Raw genomic sequence first — 17807 nt, 5'->3', positions numbered from 1 at the left:
GAAGGGGAGGGGAGGGGAGGGGAGGGGAGGGGAGGAGAGGAGAGGAGAGGAGAGGAGAGGAGAGGAGAGGAGAGGAGAGGAGAGGAAGTGTTAAGTAGGAATGATGAAGAGGAAATTCCAGATCCAGGAACAGCATGCGCAAAGAAGCTATAGCAGAGCCAGAAGGGCCAGCAGCTGCAGTGCACACGCTGACAGCAGCAGGATAGAACAGAACATGGGGAGGCTGCCCCTATGTTGTTCAATTTTATCCCAAAGCAAGCCAGTGAGTTTAAAACAAGGAAATGATCTGATTAAATCTATGCCTAAAAAAAGCTCAGCAGCAGTTAAAATGACAAATTTAAGGGTCAAGAAGTGTCAACTTTAGGTAGCTAGGGGGAGAGCAGAAGAGCTTTATATGGGGACGTAATCTGGACCACTAAAGCAGCAGTGACAAGAAAGAGGAACGATGTGAAATAGTGGATTTCACCTTTTTCAGATACACTTCCTTTATGGCTAAGTTGTTGATCCATTTCTTTTGACAAGTTTCTATGGAAAAAAAAATGTATGTTTGATGGGCTTTTTCTAGGCAGTCATCTTTATTTCTTCTTTTGGCATGCTCTTGTTTTATGTGCCACATAAACTTTGAAGGGATGTACGGTCCACAATAATTCAAAGGATACTGATGTTGTAGTCATTTCTGTTTGTGTGTTTCCAAAGACAAAATTACCAGATGCCACATTTCTTCAACCCTGTTGCCATTAGTGATGTGTGACTGTATCTGTATTCTTATTTTCCTTACTGACCTTAATGATGACATCAACATTTCCACCATTTTCTGTCCTTATCCTCTATGAGGACAGATTAAATTTAAATTTGAGATTTGTGTGATTTCTGATTTGATAAGTTCATCCAGTCACTTAGCATCAGTCTTCCAGGAGACACATGCACACATGACAGAAACAGCTTTTCACAGCACGGAAAGCATTCTGGTTAAAATCAATTGGTAAATGCTTCCTAAAGGTCATAGTTAAACTATTTTGAAAAAGCCTTTAAGTTAGTGAAGTGGAATAGGAGCCTTACTTGACTGATTCCAGGATATTATAACCATTGACATCAATACTAGACCTAAATATAATATCCCTTTCTGTGAATTTCCAAAGACAATTAACCTAAGATCTTTCATAATCTAATTAAAAAAAATACCACACCGACAGTTATCTTGAACAAGACACAAGTTTAAATGAGTGAAAAAAAATCATTAAATTCTAAATACCTCTTTGACACCTAGTTCCCCACTGCCTACTGAATTAGGTCTCAATCTGGTAATTAGACAGCAGTAGCATATTTGTTAATTCTCATTAGTTTTCTAGGCCCTTTTTATTCAGAGTTTCATACCACCACCCTTTCTCTGCTTATAAGGCCTTCAGATACCTTAGGGAATTATTCTCTGCAGTTCCCACATATCCTCAAAGAAGATTAAGGACGATATTTCACATCTGACTTTTGCCTCCTTCAAAAACTTCTGCACTGTTTTTTTGGAGGGATGGGAATCTTCGTTTTCTATCACAGGTTACCAGAAAAGGGGGAAAAAAAAAAGCATAAAGAACATACACGGCTGTGTAACCTACAACGACCTGCATATGAACGGCACGCAAGGTAAGGAATTCTTTCGTAGTTGTCTGTAGTTGTGTGATGTTCTTTTCGATCCGCGCTCTCCAAAGCTTACTTTTTAGAACGCCAGATAAAAGCATATAGCAGAAACACAAGGTGGCCTGGCGACAATAACACACTACAGTGGAGGTGGTAGTGAAGATAAAAACCGAGAAACCAGGTTAGAGAAAACGGAGATAAGAGTGTGCAAAAAGCCATAATGGGGACAAATGGGACCCACAATACTAGGAGAAAAGAAATTAAGGTCGGGCGTGCGTACACAGTCATTAAAGACGTGGAGCTTGTTAGAACAAGTTATGCCTCAGCTTGAATTCTCTTCCCTTCATCTCTGACAATTAAGAAATGAAAAGCTTACTCAGGGCCAGGCACTACACAAACATCTCAGCAAATTTAAATCTTACAACCCTACGAGGAAGATACTCTCCTGAGCTTCATTTTACAGAGAAGAATTAAAAGTGACTGAACACTGAGTGACCTCCCCACGGTCGCACAGACAGAAGTGTGCGGAGCCTGAGACCGTGGACCCGACCCGCGTGTGGATCCGGTCTCCAGACCGCGACCGGTCCTCGCCGGCCGCGCTCCGCCTTTCGGGAGTCCCGCACCCCACCACTGCCCGCGCGGCAGGAGACACCGAGAGGGATCCCCACACCCCACGGCCTCGGCCCGCGCGCTCACCTCGTTATTGAGGTTCAGAGTCCCCGGCTGAGCCATTACGGACGGAGGAAGAGAGTCAGCCGCCATGTCCGGCACGTGAGCGCCGGCGTTTACACCGCAGCTGCGTAGACACGCCCCCGATGGCGGCCTTTTCCGCCCAAACGTCGGGATTTTCCGGCAGTACCGGAAGTGGAAACGGTAACTTCCGGCGCGTGGGCGACCAGCCTGAATTAACCGTTTCCTTGGAAACCGAGCTAGTGTGCGCTGCAGTGGGCGTTGCTTTGGTTGTTGTTACCGGGAGAGATTGTTTTCCCCGCGACTGTTCCATTTTGCTCGGTTAACAGTGGAAGGCCTAGAGGAGAGGCGAACGGTTTTTTGAACAGATCAAGTTCTTGAGTTTGCGATTTTGGTCAATTCTAAAATCTAGTGCTTGTGAAGATTTTTGCCCTTTCAAGAACATTATTACAAGAGCCTCAAAGCTTTTCGTTTCCTACTGGCCGAAACATGAATCTGTGGAAAGGCTGAGTTTTGGTAAACGAAATATTTGAAGTAAAAAGGGAGCATTTGCTTGCAAGAACTGTTTTTGAAGCACTGTACTCTAGGCAGAAGAAATGTAAATGAAAACTCCGAATTAGACCAACTATTAATTGCAAATTTTGGTAGTGACGACTACAGTAGGTGAAGTCCTAGGACAAATGATTTACTTGACCTAATCATAAAATCCGATCTTCATTAAAAAAACAAAACAAACAAGCAAACAAACAAAAAACAAGAAACAGAATCAAAACCCTGACAGTGAAATAACTGGCTTGTTCAAACTCCCCTAGCTGGGGCTGGCTACAAACTTCAGGAACCACTGCATAAATTATGGCGTCCAGTGCAAAGTAGAAATGCAAGACAACCCGACCCCCGCTTTTAAAAAAAAAAAAGCAGGAAAGTGTTTACTGCATTGTGTCTCTACTTATAATAATAATAGTAATAGTAATAATAACTACTCCAAACCCAAATCAAACCAAACAACCTCCACAACTACCATGATTCCTTCTTCTCAGTTTTCTTAATTGCAACGTTTCAGAGGTGCTATATGGACCCCCTAAAAGTGTCTGCGATTTCTGTTTGATACTTAAGAGTACTTGTGTTTGAGCATGGTGGCAATATTGAAGGAGAAAGACAGAGAAATCATCTGGTCAGACTGGATAGGGCAGGACAGCACATGAACTGAATGTAGCAGAACAAAGGGTCTGAAAACACACTCAACAGGGACTCAGTTTTCCCTGTCATCAGTTCAAAATTTCTCAGATCCCAGTGCATTGCTTTGCTTGGGCTGATTTAACAAAATCTCAGAGACTAGGAAGATTACATGACAGAAATCTATGGTCAAAAACGTGTGTAATCCAGAAGTCTAGATGATGTTGCCATCAGCATTGGTCTCTGTTCTCTCCATTGCAGATGTCTGACCTCTAATATGGCTTGTATTCTGTGCGCATGTGCAGTGGTTTTTAGTGTCTCTTAATGACCCCAGTCTTACTGCAATAGGATTGCCTTAATTACTCCCACAAATGTTTTCTCTAAATTACATTGCACTAAGGATTAAAGAGAACATATGGATGGAGAGCAGATCAAGCCAAGGTTCAGTTCAGAAGGCACACTTCTAGATTCACCTCAAGGTAACCTTGCCTTTAGCCCTTATTTTGTCAATTCTACCATTTCCCTCAACTTGAAAGTAGAAGTCATGTTTGCAAACTCATATAAAGCTAGATATTTAACATCAGAAAAGGATAAAAACTAGACACACATCTGTAGGCAGTTTTTTTTTTTTTGCCCAAAATTGTGAAGGTAATTAAGTGGAGAGAATAGAAAGATCTGAATGAAACACTTGTATTCCACCATTCTAAAACTAAAGATACAGCATACACCAAAAGGTAAAACTTTAAACTTTAAAAAAAAAATAACATAGGCCACAAACCTTATGACCTTGTATTATGCAATGATTGCTGATATATCAAAAACATAATGGAATCTACACAGAAATATATTGATGAATTCAGTCTCACAGTGTTTGCTTTCCAAAGCACACCATAAGGGGAAGAAGGGAAGCACATGTGGGGAGAAGAATTTTGCAAATTACGTAATGACTTCACTCGTCAGCATCTTCTGCTATAAGCACAAGTTCTGTGGTAGAAACTCTTGGCTATTAGTACTCTATGGAGAGATGACTCAGTAGGTCACTTTCAGACACACCTTCTTTCACTTCATAACCAAATCAATATCTGAGTTGACGAATATGTCAAAATTAAATGGAGGAAACAGTCAGGCCAGCATGTTTCAACAACTATAAACTAGAACTATAATGGTATTTTAGTAAACTCCAATTTATAATGGTATATAGTGATTCATGAAGATAAATCCTTTAAGTACTGTTACACAGTTTACACCCATGAGAGGAGACATCACCACCACATGGTATGAACCGACAGCTTATGAATCCTCATATCCAAGACTCATGAAGAAACTTCATCCTTGCTAAACTTTTCAGATTTCAGTGGAATTAAACATTCTACTCCAACTTTCAAATTTCATCTAAAAACATTCAACTTTCAGTTGACCTTCCTGAGGTCCATTGACAGATTACCATACCATGCTCACTTGCCTGTATTTTAATTGCATACATGTTAAGATAGAAGAAATCCTGCCAGTTAGAAGGCCTGTTTCATTCAGTGGCCAGAGTAGGTCTATCTGGGCAATCTCAGGAAGAGACTACACAAACCAGGAGTTATTAAAATTAGTGTTTAACAGAGAGAAAAATGATGCAGTTGCTTCAGAGGAGGGGAAATTTGTTATGAAACCTCCATAAGTTCCTAACTCAAAAGGAAACTCTCTAGAGTAGGTGACAAAATGGCTACCTATAAGTCAATTGACAGACCAAAAAAGTGGGCCTAGATTTGTCAACTGGTAGATTTATAATCTAAAATGGTTTTCCAATATGATAGGATGCTTAGCTTACTTTATACACAACAAAAAAAGTATTATATAGCCTTAGAGAAATTATTTCTCTACAAACCGTCAGGGTTATAATCTGCTTGTATTCAAGAAACATTACAAAAAGGGAATCTGGAATAAATGGCTGGTGCTGTCCATTTCCAGGCTCCTTCTAGATAGTAACTCTTATGTCAGCCATGAAAGAGCCCTTGGTCCTCCTGCTAATTACAGTTGGCTTTTACAACATTGCTACATTAACCAAAAAGTAATCTCGATCTGGGTACCATTAAGCTGATGATTATTAGATCCAAGAATAAACAAGTACCCACCACAGAGTCAAGGATCTGATTGTAGATGAAAGACTCCCCAAGAGGAGACCCAGAAACGATGTGACCCCAAAGACACTCCTGAGACTGTCTTGCTGCAATCACATGAGTCAGGTGATTTATTATCGAAGCTTTGGGCCGATATGTGCCTCATGCAGGAGGCAGAGAAATCGATGCTGAGACCTAATAGCTTAAGATTAATAAAGGCAAAGGCCAGGGGGAGGGAAGGGGTGAGAGGGGAAGGGGAGGAAGGGGGTTGCGGTGCAGTCACACACAATTGGTTGTTTCAAACATCTGTAATGTGTGTAAGCAGATCTCACGAGAACTGTCCCTGGTTTCTGTGGCCTTAGAACCTAGTGTGAATGTTTATCTGAGCCAGCTTACGACCTGGCAGAATTTAATTTGCAAGTCCTTGGGACCTTCAGTGGGAGTTTTTCCAGAGAAGGCTAAAACATCACAGGAACAGATGGATGTTTCAATAATGTTCTCGTTCTTAAGGAATTTACCCTTGAGCACTTTCCCTATCTCTCACAGCTGGTGGATCTTTGGAGCACTCAATTGACCTTTGTTTCCCTGCATCTTTTGTGACAGCCTTGGGTTAGCAAGTTAGCTGACTTGTTGTTGTTGTTTTGTTTTGTTTTGTTTTTTTTCAGGGTTTTTTCAGAGACAGGGTTTCTCTGTGTAGCCCTGGCTGTCCTGGAACTCACTCTGTAGACCAGGCTAGCCTCGAACTCTGGAACTCAGAAATCCGCCTGCCTCTGCCTCCCAAGTGCTGGGATTAAAGGCGTGCACCACCACCGCCCGGCTTTTTTTTTTTTTTTTTTGACTTGTTATTCTATTCCTAACTATTTGTATTAGTGAATTAAGACTTTCTGTTATACTGCTTAACTAACTTAAAATTCCTTTTTCAGTAGACAATTCCAAGAGGGAATGTATTGCCCAAAATTAACCTGTAAGTGCCACCAGCCCAAGTACTAGGTAACTTCTTGGAATGCTGGGAGTTGTAGTTCTTGGAAAATAAGGTCTCACAGGAAAATACTGTGGCCTTTGGGTTTGCCTTTGTAAATTGTTACAACACATGTCTCGCGGTCATTTTAGACTTAGAAATTTCAGAGAATGGTCTTGAACAAAGTCCTTCCTTTGGTCAGTATTTAATATTTAATGAACTTGTTTTATATTTGGCCAAAGTGGTGAAATTGGTTTTTCTCTCATGAATCTTAGGACTAACAAAGTCATTCTAAAACAAATAATGGGGCAAGTGGAACTGGACCACCAAATAGAAAAACTGGTAAGGTTGGGCAGATTAAGGAACCCAGGCAATTCTCATAACTGAGAATGATGGGGTGTTTGAATCTGCTCCTGACCAGATTCCTGTCCTGGTACATGTGCCCAGAACACCAAATAAGATGACCATGACAACTGTTCAGTAGCATAGAGCTCAGAGTTCTCCATGCTAATGAGATATCTAGATGGGCCCACAGGTTTAGCCAATAAGTTTCCTTTCCCAGACACTCCTTCCTACAAAAGGTATTTAATCTCTGGTCCACCCTGAATATGTCGTATGCATCTTTTCCACCATGAGTAAATGGTTTGGATAAGCAAGGACTGTCTCCTTCCTTAAGACTCCTGTGGGCGAAAGCTTCAATCATACAGAGCCATGTCTCTGTCTACTCCTGAAGACCTCTCCACAATCCTGGAACTCACTCTGAGCTAAACTGAATTCCCTAACAGCCCTGCCTCCGGGCTTATCTCAGGTCCTCAGCCCCAGTTTTCTTTTTTCTTTTCTTTTTTTTTTTAGTTTATATTATCAGTATTTATTTTGTTATAAAAGCTTTACAGTTTCACTATGTAATTTAGAATTTTTTTGTTTGTCTTTTTCTTATTTTTATTTTTTTGATATTTTATTTATTTACATTTCAGATGTCATCCCCTTTCCCCATTTCCACTCCCTAGAACCCCCTATCCCATCCCCCTCCTTCTTTTTGCTTTTATACCATTTTAATTACATGCATGTATTAAGGTCAGTTCTAGATTAAGGGTCTAGCTAAACAATAGATGCAAATACTCAAGGAACAAGCAAGACAATAAACACAAATAGTCAAAGAACAAGCAAGGCATTAAACACAATTCTGTGAACACTCCCATGATCACTGTTTCTAAGGGTTTATCAGGATGACCAAAATATCTGAGCCACCTCCCCTGTCCTAGCCCAAAGTCATTTTCAAGTCTGAAGTCTACTTCCTTGTTCTAGCCTAAAATTTAGATTCCTATCTGAAATTACTTCTTTGTTTAGCCTAATATTTAGATTCCTGTCTGAAATTACTTCTTTGTTTAGCCTAATGTCAGATTCCTGCCTGAAGCCTACTTCCTTGTCCTTGGCCAGTGTGATGCCCCACCTGGAGGTCCCTTCCAGTTTTCAACTCACTGTAGTTCTCAGCAATGTCTGAGTTCCTGGGAGCTTGAGAACTACAGCCTCATGCTGTTTCTCACCCAGAGAAACACAGGCTGGTGCATCCATCTTAGGCTATGTTTCGCCTCTCTCGAGTAGCGAGTAGCCTGTTACCTAAGCCTTACACCTTTATAGCATCAAGGACGAAACTGTAGCCTAGTGCCTCTGTGTTTCAACTCTCTGAGTGGTGTCTTGATCTTAGCATCTTGACACCACAGCAGCAAGGAGAAACACAGGCCCACATGAATCAAGAAAACATCTTTTATCGGTTTTACTATCACTATTACATTACAGTAGAAACCTCTTGCACATTTTTTTTTTATTGGCAGAATTGGGTACAAGTGGTTCTATAGAGAGTAATAATCAACTTGTAGTTAAAAGATGATTCCAACAGAAACAGACATAAAATGTCTTGAGAAGACGTATCAAGGAATATGCTGACCACCAGATCCAATACTACAGATTCTATATGCCCTGTTGCCAGTATCAAAACTGACTTTCAGACTGTCAGGAGCAAGTGAGCCAAGCTAATCCCCACCGATTTTCTACAATGTGTGGTGGAGATTTGATGGGTGGATTTACCATCAGAGTAGGCATACTATTGTATTGTAGGCATACAAGACAGAAAAGCTGACAAGTTCTTTGGCATTGACCTGAAATCCTTGGATTGTTTTCCTACTAAGGAAGTGCATTATCCTTTCTGGGACTTCCTTCTGTTTAAACCTCTGGCTTCCAGTTCTACATTTCCAAAGCTCCTTTCAATACACATCACTGCTCCTACCAGACCACACTCACAGCAACGAGCCTCCTCCAGTTTGTAAGGATTTTACTCAAGAGATTTTCATCCATGTTCATAATAATTTTCTTTTGCTGTTACGTCTTTGACTTTTAATATCAAGGTGATATTGACTTTCTGAAAATAACTTGGAAATAGTCCTTCATTTTCTATTTCCACTCTACTCCCAGTTAGTTTTCCTTACCTCTTCCTTGTGGACTAAGATGTAAGCTCTCAGCTACAAAGCTTCCTACCTGTTGGCCATGCCACCCTGCCTTTGTGGTTACAGACTCCAACAGTCTGGCACTGTAAGCCCCAAATGAATTCACTCTTTATAAGTTCCCTTAGTAAAGGTGTTTAATCAGAGCGATAGAAATAAGACAATTTGCCATCCCATGTGGAATCTTAGAGCATGGGTAGTGGAGACTGCAAGCTCTGGATTCAAGGAGATACCCTGTCTCAAAATATATGGAAGATTGTGATGGAAGAAAATATCTGACATTCACTCTGGGTGTCCACATGCACACATGTGCATATACATCTCCACACATATGTTCATTTCCCACAATTGTTATAGAGCTATTGTATGCCATTCTTTTAGCTCTCTGCCGAAACACTAAAATCAAGTCTCAAATCGTGTCTTCTACTATTTTAGATGTTAGAGCAATACAGTACCATGCCTGTGTGAATGTAAACCCGCCTTATAGTTTGTCATTCAGATCATATTTTGTCAGAAATTACAGAAGCTAGAAAGTATATATGGGTACACGCTACATCCATTTATTTGCTCCTAAAAGAGGAAATTAGTGAGAGAGGTCTGAGTAAATTCCTTGTGTGTTTAATTTTTCCAAGAGTATTAACCTCTTAAATAGATTTTAAAACATTTCCATAGTTTTGTTCCAATGGGAATTGAATATGCTCTCTCATTTCTATTATTGAGTTAATTCACATTAAAATCAAGAACAGGGTAGGCATGCACACTAACTCTGTTATTATTCAACACTGCCTTGGGAGTTCTAGGGAAGATACCAATATAGAAGATTAAAATTCTATAAAGACTAAAAAAATAAGTTATTGTTTTAATGATAAGGTGCTTGCCTATGTAGAAAATCTTTCCTTCTGGAAAATACTTATAATAATGACTAGAAGATAAACATATAAAAAATTAATTGTTTATGTTCATATTGGCAATAACTAGATAAAATGACATCATTGATATTTAACAAAATTAACGAATTAGACAAATTGATAGTGTCTTTTTTAGATTTTTTTGTTTATTTTATATGTTTCCGTGTTCATTTTGTCTACATGTATGTTTGTGGCTTCTAGAGTCCAGAACAAGGCATCAATCTCCTACAATGTGAGTTACAGACAGTTATGAACCACCAAGTGGGTTCTGGGAACTGAGTTTATGTCCTTGCAGAAGCAGCCAGAGCTCTTAGTCACCAAGCCATCTCTCCAGTCCTTGTTTTGTTCTGTTTTGTTTTATTTGTGTCTAAAACTGGTTGTTAGATGTTCTAAGTGTTCTTGTCATTGTCAGCTTTGGATATTTTCTATACACTTCTGTATCCTGTTGCAGCTATTAGGAAGTTACAGACTTTTGCCAAGAAGATGGTTGAATCTATACAACGTGAGAACATAATATATCAAGAATAGTATCATTTTTCTTACACATGCAAATTGCAGGCTTTGATAGTTGGACTATTTTAATATTTCCCCGAGTAACAGATTGTAACAGAATTGTCACCTCCTTTTGACTGTGCCTTTCCACTCTATATCCTCTGGGTGGCAGTATTGTTTTCTAAATTGCACACTGAACCTGAAATTGGAAAGTTGAAGAAAACTAGGTAAAGGGTTGGTAAGTGAACACCTTTCCCAAGTTAAAAAGAAACTTGATGGGTCTTCAGAGTCTATATTTCATAAAGCATAAAATTTTGATGTTTATTTTACATGAGTTACAAAATGACAGCAAACCATCTAGATCTATTGAACTTTCAAGTAATAAGAATTTGCTAATGGATAGGAAATACTGAATATACAAATTTAACATCTTCCAGAACATTTTTTCTTGCTTTAATTTCATTTGAACTTTAATGGAGTAATTTAATTAAGTTTATGACTTTATACAATCTAAAGATGTCCTAAGGTTGGAACTATAGATTACAATATTCTAAAAATGCTAGTTAATATTTTACAAAACTTAGTTTTGCAATGCCAACACTTACTTAGCCACGTGTAATTGTAGCTAAGGGAGTTATCTATCCACGGAATTAGATTATAAAATGCCAGTCTTCAATTTCACGTCTTAACAACTTTGGTCTTTGCTTTTCAGAAATCATGCATGCCAACATTTCTATTTGCAAAAAAAAAAAAAAAATGGGAATAATAATTTTCCAGGTTGTGAGGAGCACGTGAAAACGCAACATACACTTCAAGAAAGTTTGTTTCTCAATGGCTGTTATTGTCATCATTACACTTGATCTTGACATTACATATGAAGGATTCTTGTCTCATGAATGACAAATATGCCAAAGATTATAGCGGTAACCATGATAGTTACAATAGTTACCATAGTTCAAGCCTTCTGACATGAAGTCATTGGTGGAAGTTTTGTAACAGACATATGAGCTGACTATAAAGTATTTTACTAATTTGTGAACACCATGCTGTTCTTTCTCATCCATCTAATTACTGACTGATCAACCATTAGTGACATAATTCATTTAATAATTACAAATCCCTTTATATATGTGACATTTAGTTTTTAATTATTATTTGCACATTAGCTCACTATAAGCTCAAGATTATTGTAACAAAAGCCTGTAGTAATTCAAAGTAACGCTTAGAAAACATTTAAAGCTCAGTTTCAATTCGATTTCAATAAAGTAGTGGGCTTTGATTCAATTTATTTAATACTTTAAGCATTTATTTGTGAAAAGATTTGCTATTTTCACTAGATCAAAAACTGATAAAGATATCATTTAATAATTGTGGTACGAAGACAGCTTTTTTCATGTGTAAGAGTAGAAAAATTTTCTAACAGTGAAGTATATCGAAGCTGTTTCTTCTGGGTGGAAATAAAGCAGTTGTGGTCGCCCAAAGGAGACCTATAGAAACTGGTCCTACTAATGGTCTCTCTTTTGGAGGGAAGGAGGGAGGAAGCTCACTGGACTCAGAAGGCTCAGGATAGCCTCACAAGTCCCTTCTCCTTCCTAACACTGTGGGAAGTAGACAACTGACTGACGGACTGTCTTCAGTGGTGCCTCTGCCTGTGATTCCATCCTGCGGGAGTGGGTCTTTTCTAAAGAGGTAGCTGCCTTCAAGTTTCTCAGGCGTTCGTAAGCAGCCCCAGTGAACTAAGCTGGACCTGAATCGAATGCTTTCTTCGGTCTGTTTGTGCAGGCTCTATCTGGAGTGAATAGACATTTCCTTACATTGCCCCAGGAAAAGTCATGCAAACAACACAGTAGGGGAGCAAGAGTAACGTGAATACAGGGCTTCAGAGTAGGTTGAATTTGAGTTCAGATTTGAAAGAGGGTTTAGTGTTTCTATTTAAAAAAAAAACTAAATAAGTTCAGACAAAATTAGCTAAGTAATGTAAGTAATAATGCACTGTTGCATTAGTAGAACAGATTTTATAAAGAATTTTAAAATACATTCTTAAAGGTTGCCCCAAATATTGTTAGATGTAGAAATTAAAAAAATATATTAAATATATCTATCACATTCCTACTAGAAAATCAAAGTACTCTTTATTGGAATTTTGAATTCGAAGCAAAGCAAGGTTTTTTGTTTTGAAGAAAAAACAATTTACAACTCTTACTATACTGGTAGAAGCATGTTTCAAAATGTCTGTGAAAACAGGTATGTATAACGATAGCCAGTTGTTAGTAGAACCTTTGTGGCATTTTATTCAATCATCAAGATGGGAATTTGAGAGAGACTAAATTGAATGATGTTAAAGCCTGTTCAGAGAAAACTTTAACTTTGCTATTATTTAAAACAGAATTTTGTTGCAGATATGTTGGATATCCTGTCCATCAAAAGCAGGATAGACTCTGAAGTCAGAATGTCTGCTATCAAGTAACAGTTTGGGGAAAGGAGTCCTTGAGCAATTTTGGTGGTGTTTTCCATCAGTTCAGACAGTATGAAATTAAGCATGGAAGTTAAAAAAAAAAACCAAAATCAAACCTTAAAAATACAGTCAACATATGAGCCTACTCCACAATTTCTTGTATATCCCCCCAAACTCAACATTGGCATACAATAGAGATGTGTGCATATCTATGTTCATTATAGAACTAATCTTAACAAAGGATGGACCTTGCCTACATTCTGGCCAGTGAATGAATGGCTAAGAGCATGAGGTTATTCACACACAACTGTGTTTTATTTTAAAACATAAGCCGAGCAGTATGACTTTTAGGAAAATAGATGGATCCAGAGATAGTTTTATAAAATAAGATAGACCTAGAAAGGCAACTATTATATTTTTAATGTACAAGAAAGAAAGGGAAATAGAAAGTGAGACTTTTGGGAAGCAGAAATGGTGCCACCCATAGTGGGTACAAAGTTGGGTAACTGTAGGGTGCTGAATGTGATCAATTTATATAGGCATGAAACTGCAAGGGTTCAGATCACTATGTTCTACAATTAATACAGACCCATTAAAATGGTTTTATTATTAAAAAGATAAAATAACCGAAAAATAAATTCTGAAAAAAAAATGGAGAGACTCATAATGGCTGGCTGTTAGTGAGCTTGCTGCTTATCTTTCTTTGAAGAATTAAGTGCCATTTTTCTATGAAGACATAAATGTGAAGAGACCCGAATGTTCATTTTGTGAAGTCAAGTACTATTTCTGCTTCATCACCCTGAACTTATCACTACATCAATTTCTTCCCATGTTAAGGGCATGTTAATGGCCCTAATCAAAGTCACCAGTGACCTAGATACTAAACTGCAATACAGTGGTCGAGGAAAAGATGGCCAGTCCATTTATTTGTCAGATTAGGTTATTTGAAAGTATGTGATGAACCAGACTTCCTTTTTTTATCTCCCAGGTGTGTCAGTGTCTAATTTAGAATCATTGATGAATAGTGTAATTTTCCATAGCAAACTTTTCACATCCATTCCTGAGCATATGATTGTTATTGATTCCACAAAGAATTACATGGTCAAACTCACAATAGTGCTGAGGTTGAAAGCTCCTCATCTATGAGCATGTCTGGTTCAACAAACTGCATTGTCTAACAAAGAACCAAGGGCTGGATTGTATAGCTAGCTCCAGATGTGGGAACAAGGCCATGGAAAAGCTTCTGTTGAAAATATAAAATCAGTAATAATACTGTCAATCTGCTTTTACTATTACTATGTGTTATAAGCAGCTGATGAATTCACTGAGAACATTCTCATTCTTTAAAAATGATATAGATTCATACATGTAGAAGCTTGCACAGCTAAATGATATTTTTGCAGTCTGTGTTCTAAACAGCTACTCCAATTTTTCTGTTAAATTGCAGTAATACACTTAAAAAATATAAGCTCTTGTCTTTGACAATCATACTTTGTATGAAAGTAAATTCAGAGAAATGCTCACAATCAGTTGCCTGATGTCTCTTGTGCACTTAGCTGCACCTGCGCAGTGGGAAGTTTGTCATGGCTTGTGAATGAGCTCACTCTGACTCAGTTCATGTCCAGTGCCTGTGAGGGGACAATGTATCTTGGGTTGATTGCTTTCAAAAAGAAGTGAAATATCTTTCAAATCCATTATCTCTCTGTGTGTGATTATCAATACTCATCATAACTTGCCTGCATGGAAGAAATTTCTAGAAAACTGAAGTTCTACCTAAATCTAGTTTTATATGCTGTCAAGCCATTCTCTCAAAAGGGGTTTATGTTGCTTACCCAATTTATGACGTTTAACCTCTTCATTTTTATTTTGTATTGTATGAGGTCTGACATAGTATCCTGTGATTCAAGCTCCATGACCATTCAGTGCATTTTAACATTACCATATCATGGCTTTCCAGTTTTATCAGTCCCCATGTATGACCTATACTCAATAATTTAAATATTTGTTAAAAGTCTTTATTGTGGTTTTTATTAGCCCATGTTATTTTTCTTAAGTTTTAAACTTTTATCACATTAATATCCACTTAAAATACTTGTACCTTCATTAAATTCTTAAATTCACTGTCAGCAGACTTTATGTTTGATTTTTACCATTTTATTGTCAGTATCTTGCAGAATATTCAGGGTATTAACAGAATATCATGTGAGTTTTGCTCCTAAAGTTATATAATAGGTGCAAAGTGGGATTCAGTATCTGTTCAATTGAGAATATTATGAATAGTAAATAGCAAAGTCAGACTTTAATATTCAGGACTATAAGAGTCAGAAGATGAATAAAAATTATATCAATGTGATCATAAGGACAAGTTAAGCAAAAATTCAGAAATTAGTTAATTATAAAATAACTTGGTCCTTTGACTTTTATGCTACCTAAATCTGAAAATAAGAATTCCAAATTTATGTGCTGATAATTTTCCAAAACTGGGAAAGCTAAAATTTGGTGAACAGTTAGATCCTGCCAAGAGAATCCTCATCAAGATTTAAGAGCGACAGACTATGAGTCATTATGCATACAATCTAGCAAAAATAAATATTAAAAGTTCTTAACACTGAATCCTTGGGAAAGGCACTATGCCATCTAAAACTTTGGAATTGTCAGCTGTCAAAAGAGGATAGAAGATGAATGCTAGACACTGCCTTAATTCTGCAAGATAAAAGGACCAACAGCCTTTCCCCACCTCCAATCACATCAGATTTCTCTTTCACAGACCAAAGACAATAGTCACATAGCTTCTCTTCTTAGAAAAGTAGGTTTCCACTTTATTATTTTCCCTTTTATTTAAAAGAAATATGGGGTTTCTTAGATTAAAATATTCCCTATCTTTAAATTCTGCTCATCTTGTTTAAAAGACTAAATCTGGTCTAAGGAAACATTAGTGCAGGACCTAGTGTAAATGGTCCAGCATCATGGCATTTTCTACTGGGTCACCAAACCCTGCTTATATGCCATAATCTTCCTCCATATCTGATTTCTACTGGTTTTACTTTTTCACCTTCTAAATAAAACTCTCTCAGTTTACAATATCCTAGAAAGATGATTCTTTAATGATTGATTGAATTGAGAGTTTCCTTCAATCATTTGTTTTTATGTTATATTTAAGGGAATGGATTTTTTTTTTTTAAAAAAAGCTGGAATGATGGCTACCTTGCTTGTCAACTAGACTACATCTGGTTTTAAATAAAGTCCACGGGACTGAGTACACCTGTGAGAGATTTTTTTCCCCCATTAATTATTTTATTTATTCACTTTACATTCCTATTGCTGTCCCCCCCTTCTCATAGACTCCCTTGCAAGTGACTCCCCCCTCCTTTGTCTTCCCACTCCCACTATCCTCTGAAAAAGGGAGGGGAACCCATCCTGACACATCAAATTACTGCAGGACTGAGTACATCCTTTCTCGCTGAAGCTAGACAAGGCAGCCCAGTTAGGGGAACAGGATCCACAGGCAGGCAATAGAGTCAGGGACAGCTTCAGCTCCAGTTGTTGGGGGACCTATATGAAGATCAAGCCACATATCTACTACATATGAGTAGGGGGAAGGATTAGGTTCAGTCCCTGCATGCTCTTTGGCTGGTGGTTTAGTCTCTGTGAACTCACCAAAGTTCAGGTTAGTTGACTCTGTTGATCTTCCTGTAGAGTTCCTGTCTCCTCTGGGTCCCTCAATCCTTCTCCTAACTCTTCTACAAGACTCCAAAGCTCTGTCCAATGTTTGGCTGAGGGTCTCTGCATATGTTTCAGTAGATGCTTGGTGGATCCTCTCAGAGGGCAGCTATGCTAGGCTCCTGTCTGCAAGCATAACAGAGTATCATTAATAGTGTCAGAGACTGGTTCTTGCCTACGGGATGGGTCTCAATTTGGGCAAGTCATTGGTTGGCCATTCCTTCAGTCTGTGCTTCATCTTTGTCCCTGCCCCTTTTGTAGACAGGACAAATTTTAAGTCAAAGTTTTTTATGGGTGTGTTGGTGTAGTGGGCAGGAATTATCCTTCCACTGGGACTCTTGCCTGGCTTCAGGAGGTGACCAATTCAGGCTCCATTTTCCCACTGCTAGGAGTCTTAGCTAGAGTCACCCCTATAGACTCCCTGCTTCTCCAGCTGTAGATTTCTACCCCCCCTCCAGTTTGTTGATGTTATTTATCTCTTCATCAACTTTCTCTTGTACCCTATTCCCTGCTCCACAATCCTACTTTAGCTCTTTCAGTTCCATTATTTCTTTTTAACCCTTTTTACCTGTTCATTCTATCTCCCTTCCCTTGAATGTACCTCCAATGCCCACCTTTAATATTTTCTTGATCTTTATGTGTATTTAAAACAAAACACAAGTAAAAATTTAATGCTAACCTCCACAGATGAGAGAAAACATGTGACATTTTATCTTTCTGGGTCTGAGTTACTTTGAATGATAGTCTCCAGATCCACCCATTTAACTGTTGTGGTGGTTTGAATATGCTTGGCACTATTAGGAGCTGTGCCCTTGTTGAAGGAAGTGTGTCACTGTTGTGGTGGGCTTTGAGACCTTCCTCCTAGCTGTCTGGAAGACAGTCAGTTTCTCCTGATTCCAGTCAGTTCAAGATGCAGAACCCTCAGCTCCTTCATTAGCACCATGCCTGCCTGGATGCTACTATGCTTCCCACCTTGATGATAATAGACTGAACCTCTGAACCTGTAAGCCAGTCCTAATTAAATGTTGTCCTTTATAAGAGTTGCCTTGGTCATAGTGTCTCTTCACAGCAGTGGAAACCCTAACTAAGACATCTGTGAATTAAATTTTTAAATAGATGAAAGACATATCTTTATTTTTACATGATATGATTCTATAAATAAGAGATTGCAAAGACTCT

At 38.4% G+C, this 17807-nt stretch overlaps 1 protein-coding gene across 4 annotated transcripts in view; it reads right to left on the bottom strand.

Annotated features, from left to right (window-relative positions):
* Srfbp1 (serum response factor binding protein 1) overlaps nucleotides 1-2445 on the bottom strand; it is a 26450-nt gene extending 24005 nt beyond the window's left edge. For 2 of the 4 annotated variants that reach the window (XM_028777188.1, XM_028777189.1), the window contains exon 1: nucleotides 2326-2416. Coding sequence is in view for 2 of the 4 variants with exons in the window: in XM_028777187.1 (XP_028633020.1) it covers nucleotides 2326-2391 (66 nt within the window). In the remaining 2 variants the exon portion in view is untranslated. Of the gene's footprint in view, nucleotides 1-2325 lie in introns of all 4 variants that reach the window. The other 2 variants (XM_028777187.1, XM_028777186.1) reach the window with 2 other exon arrangements.
* Nucleotides 2446-17807: the final 15362 nt, after the last annotated feature.

The sequence above is a fragment of the Grammomys surdaster genome, unplaced genomic scaffold, assembly GCF_004785775.1.
Source record: "Grammomys surdaster isolate TR1022 unplaced genomic scaffold, NIH_TR_1.0 278, whole genome shotgun sequence".
Classification (NCBI taxonomy): domain Eukaryota; kingdom Metazoa; phylum Chordata; class Mammalia; order Rodentia; family Muridae; genus Grammomys; species Grammomys surdaster.
Note: the sequence above shows the minus strand (reverse complement) of the source record. Positions and strands in the feature narration are given on the sequence as shown.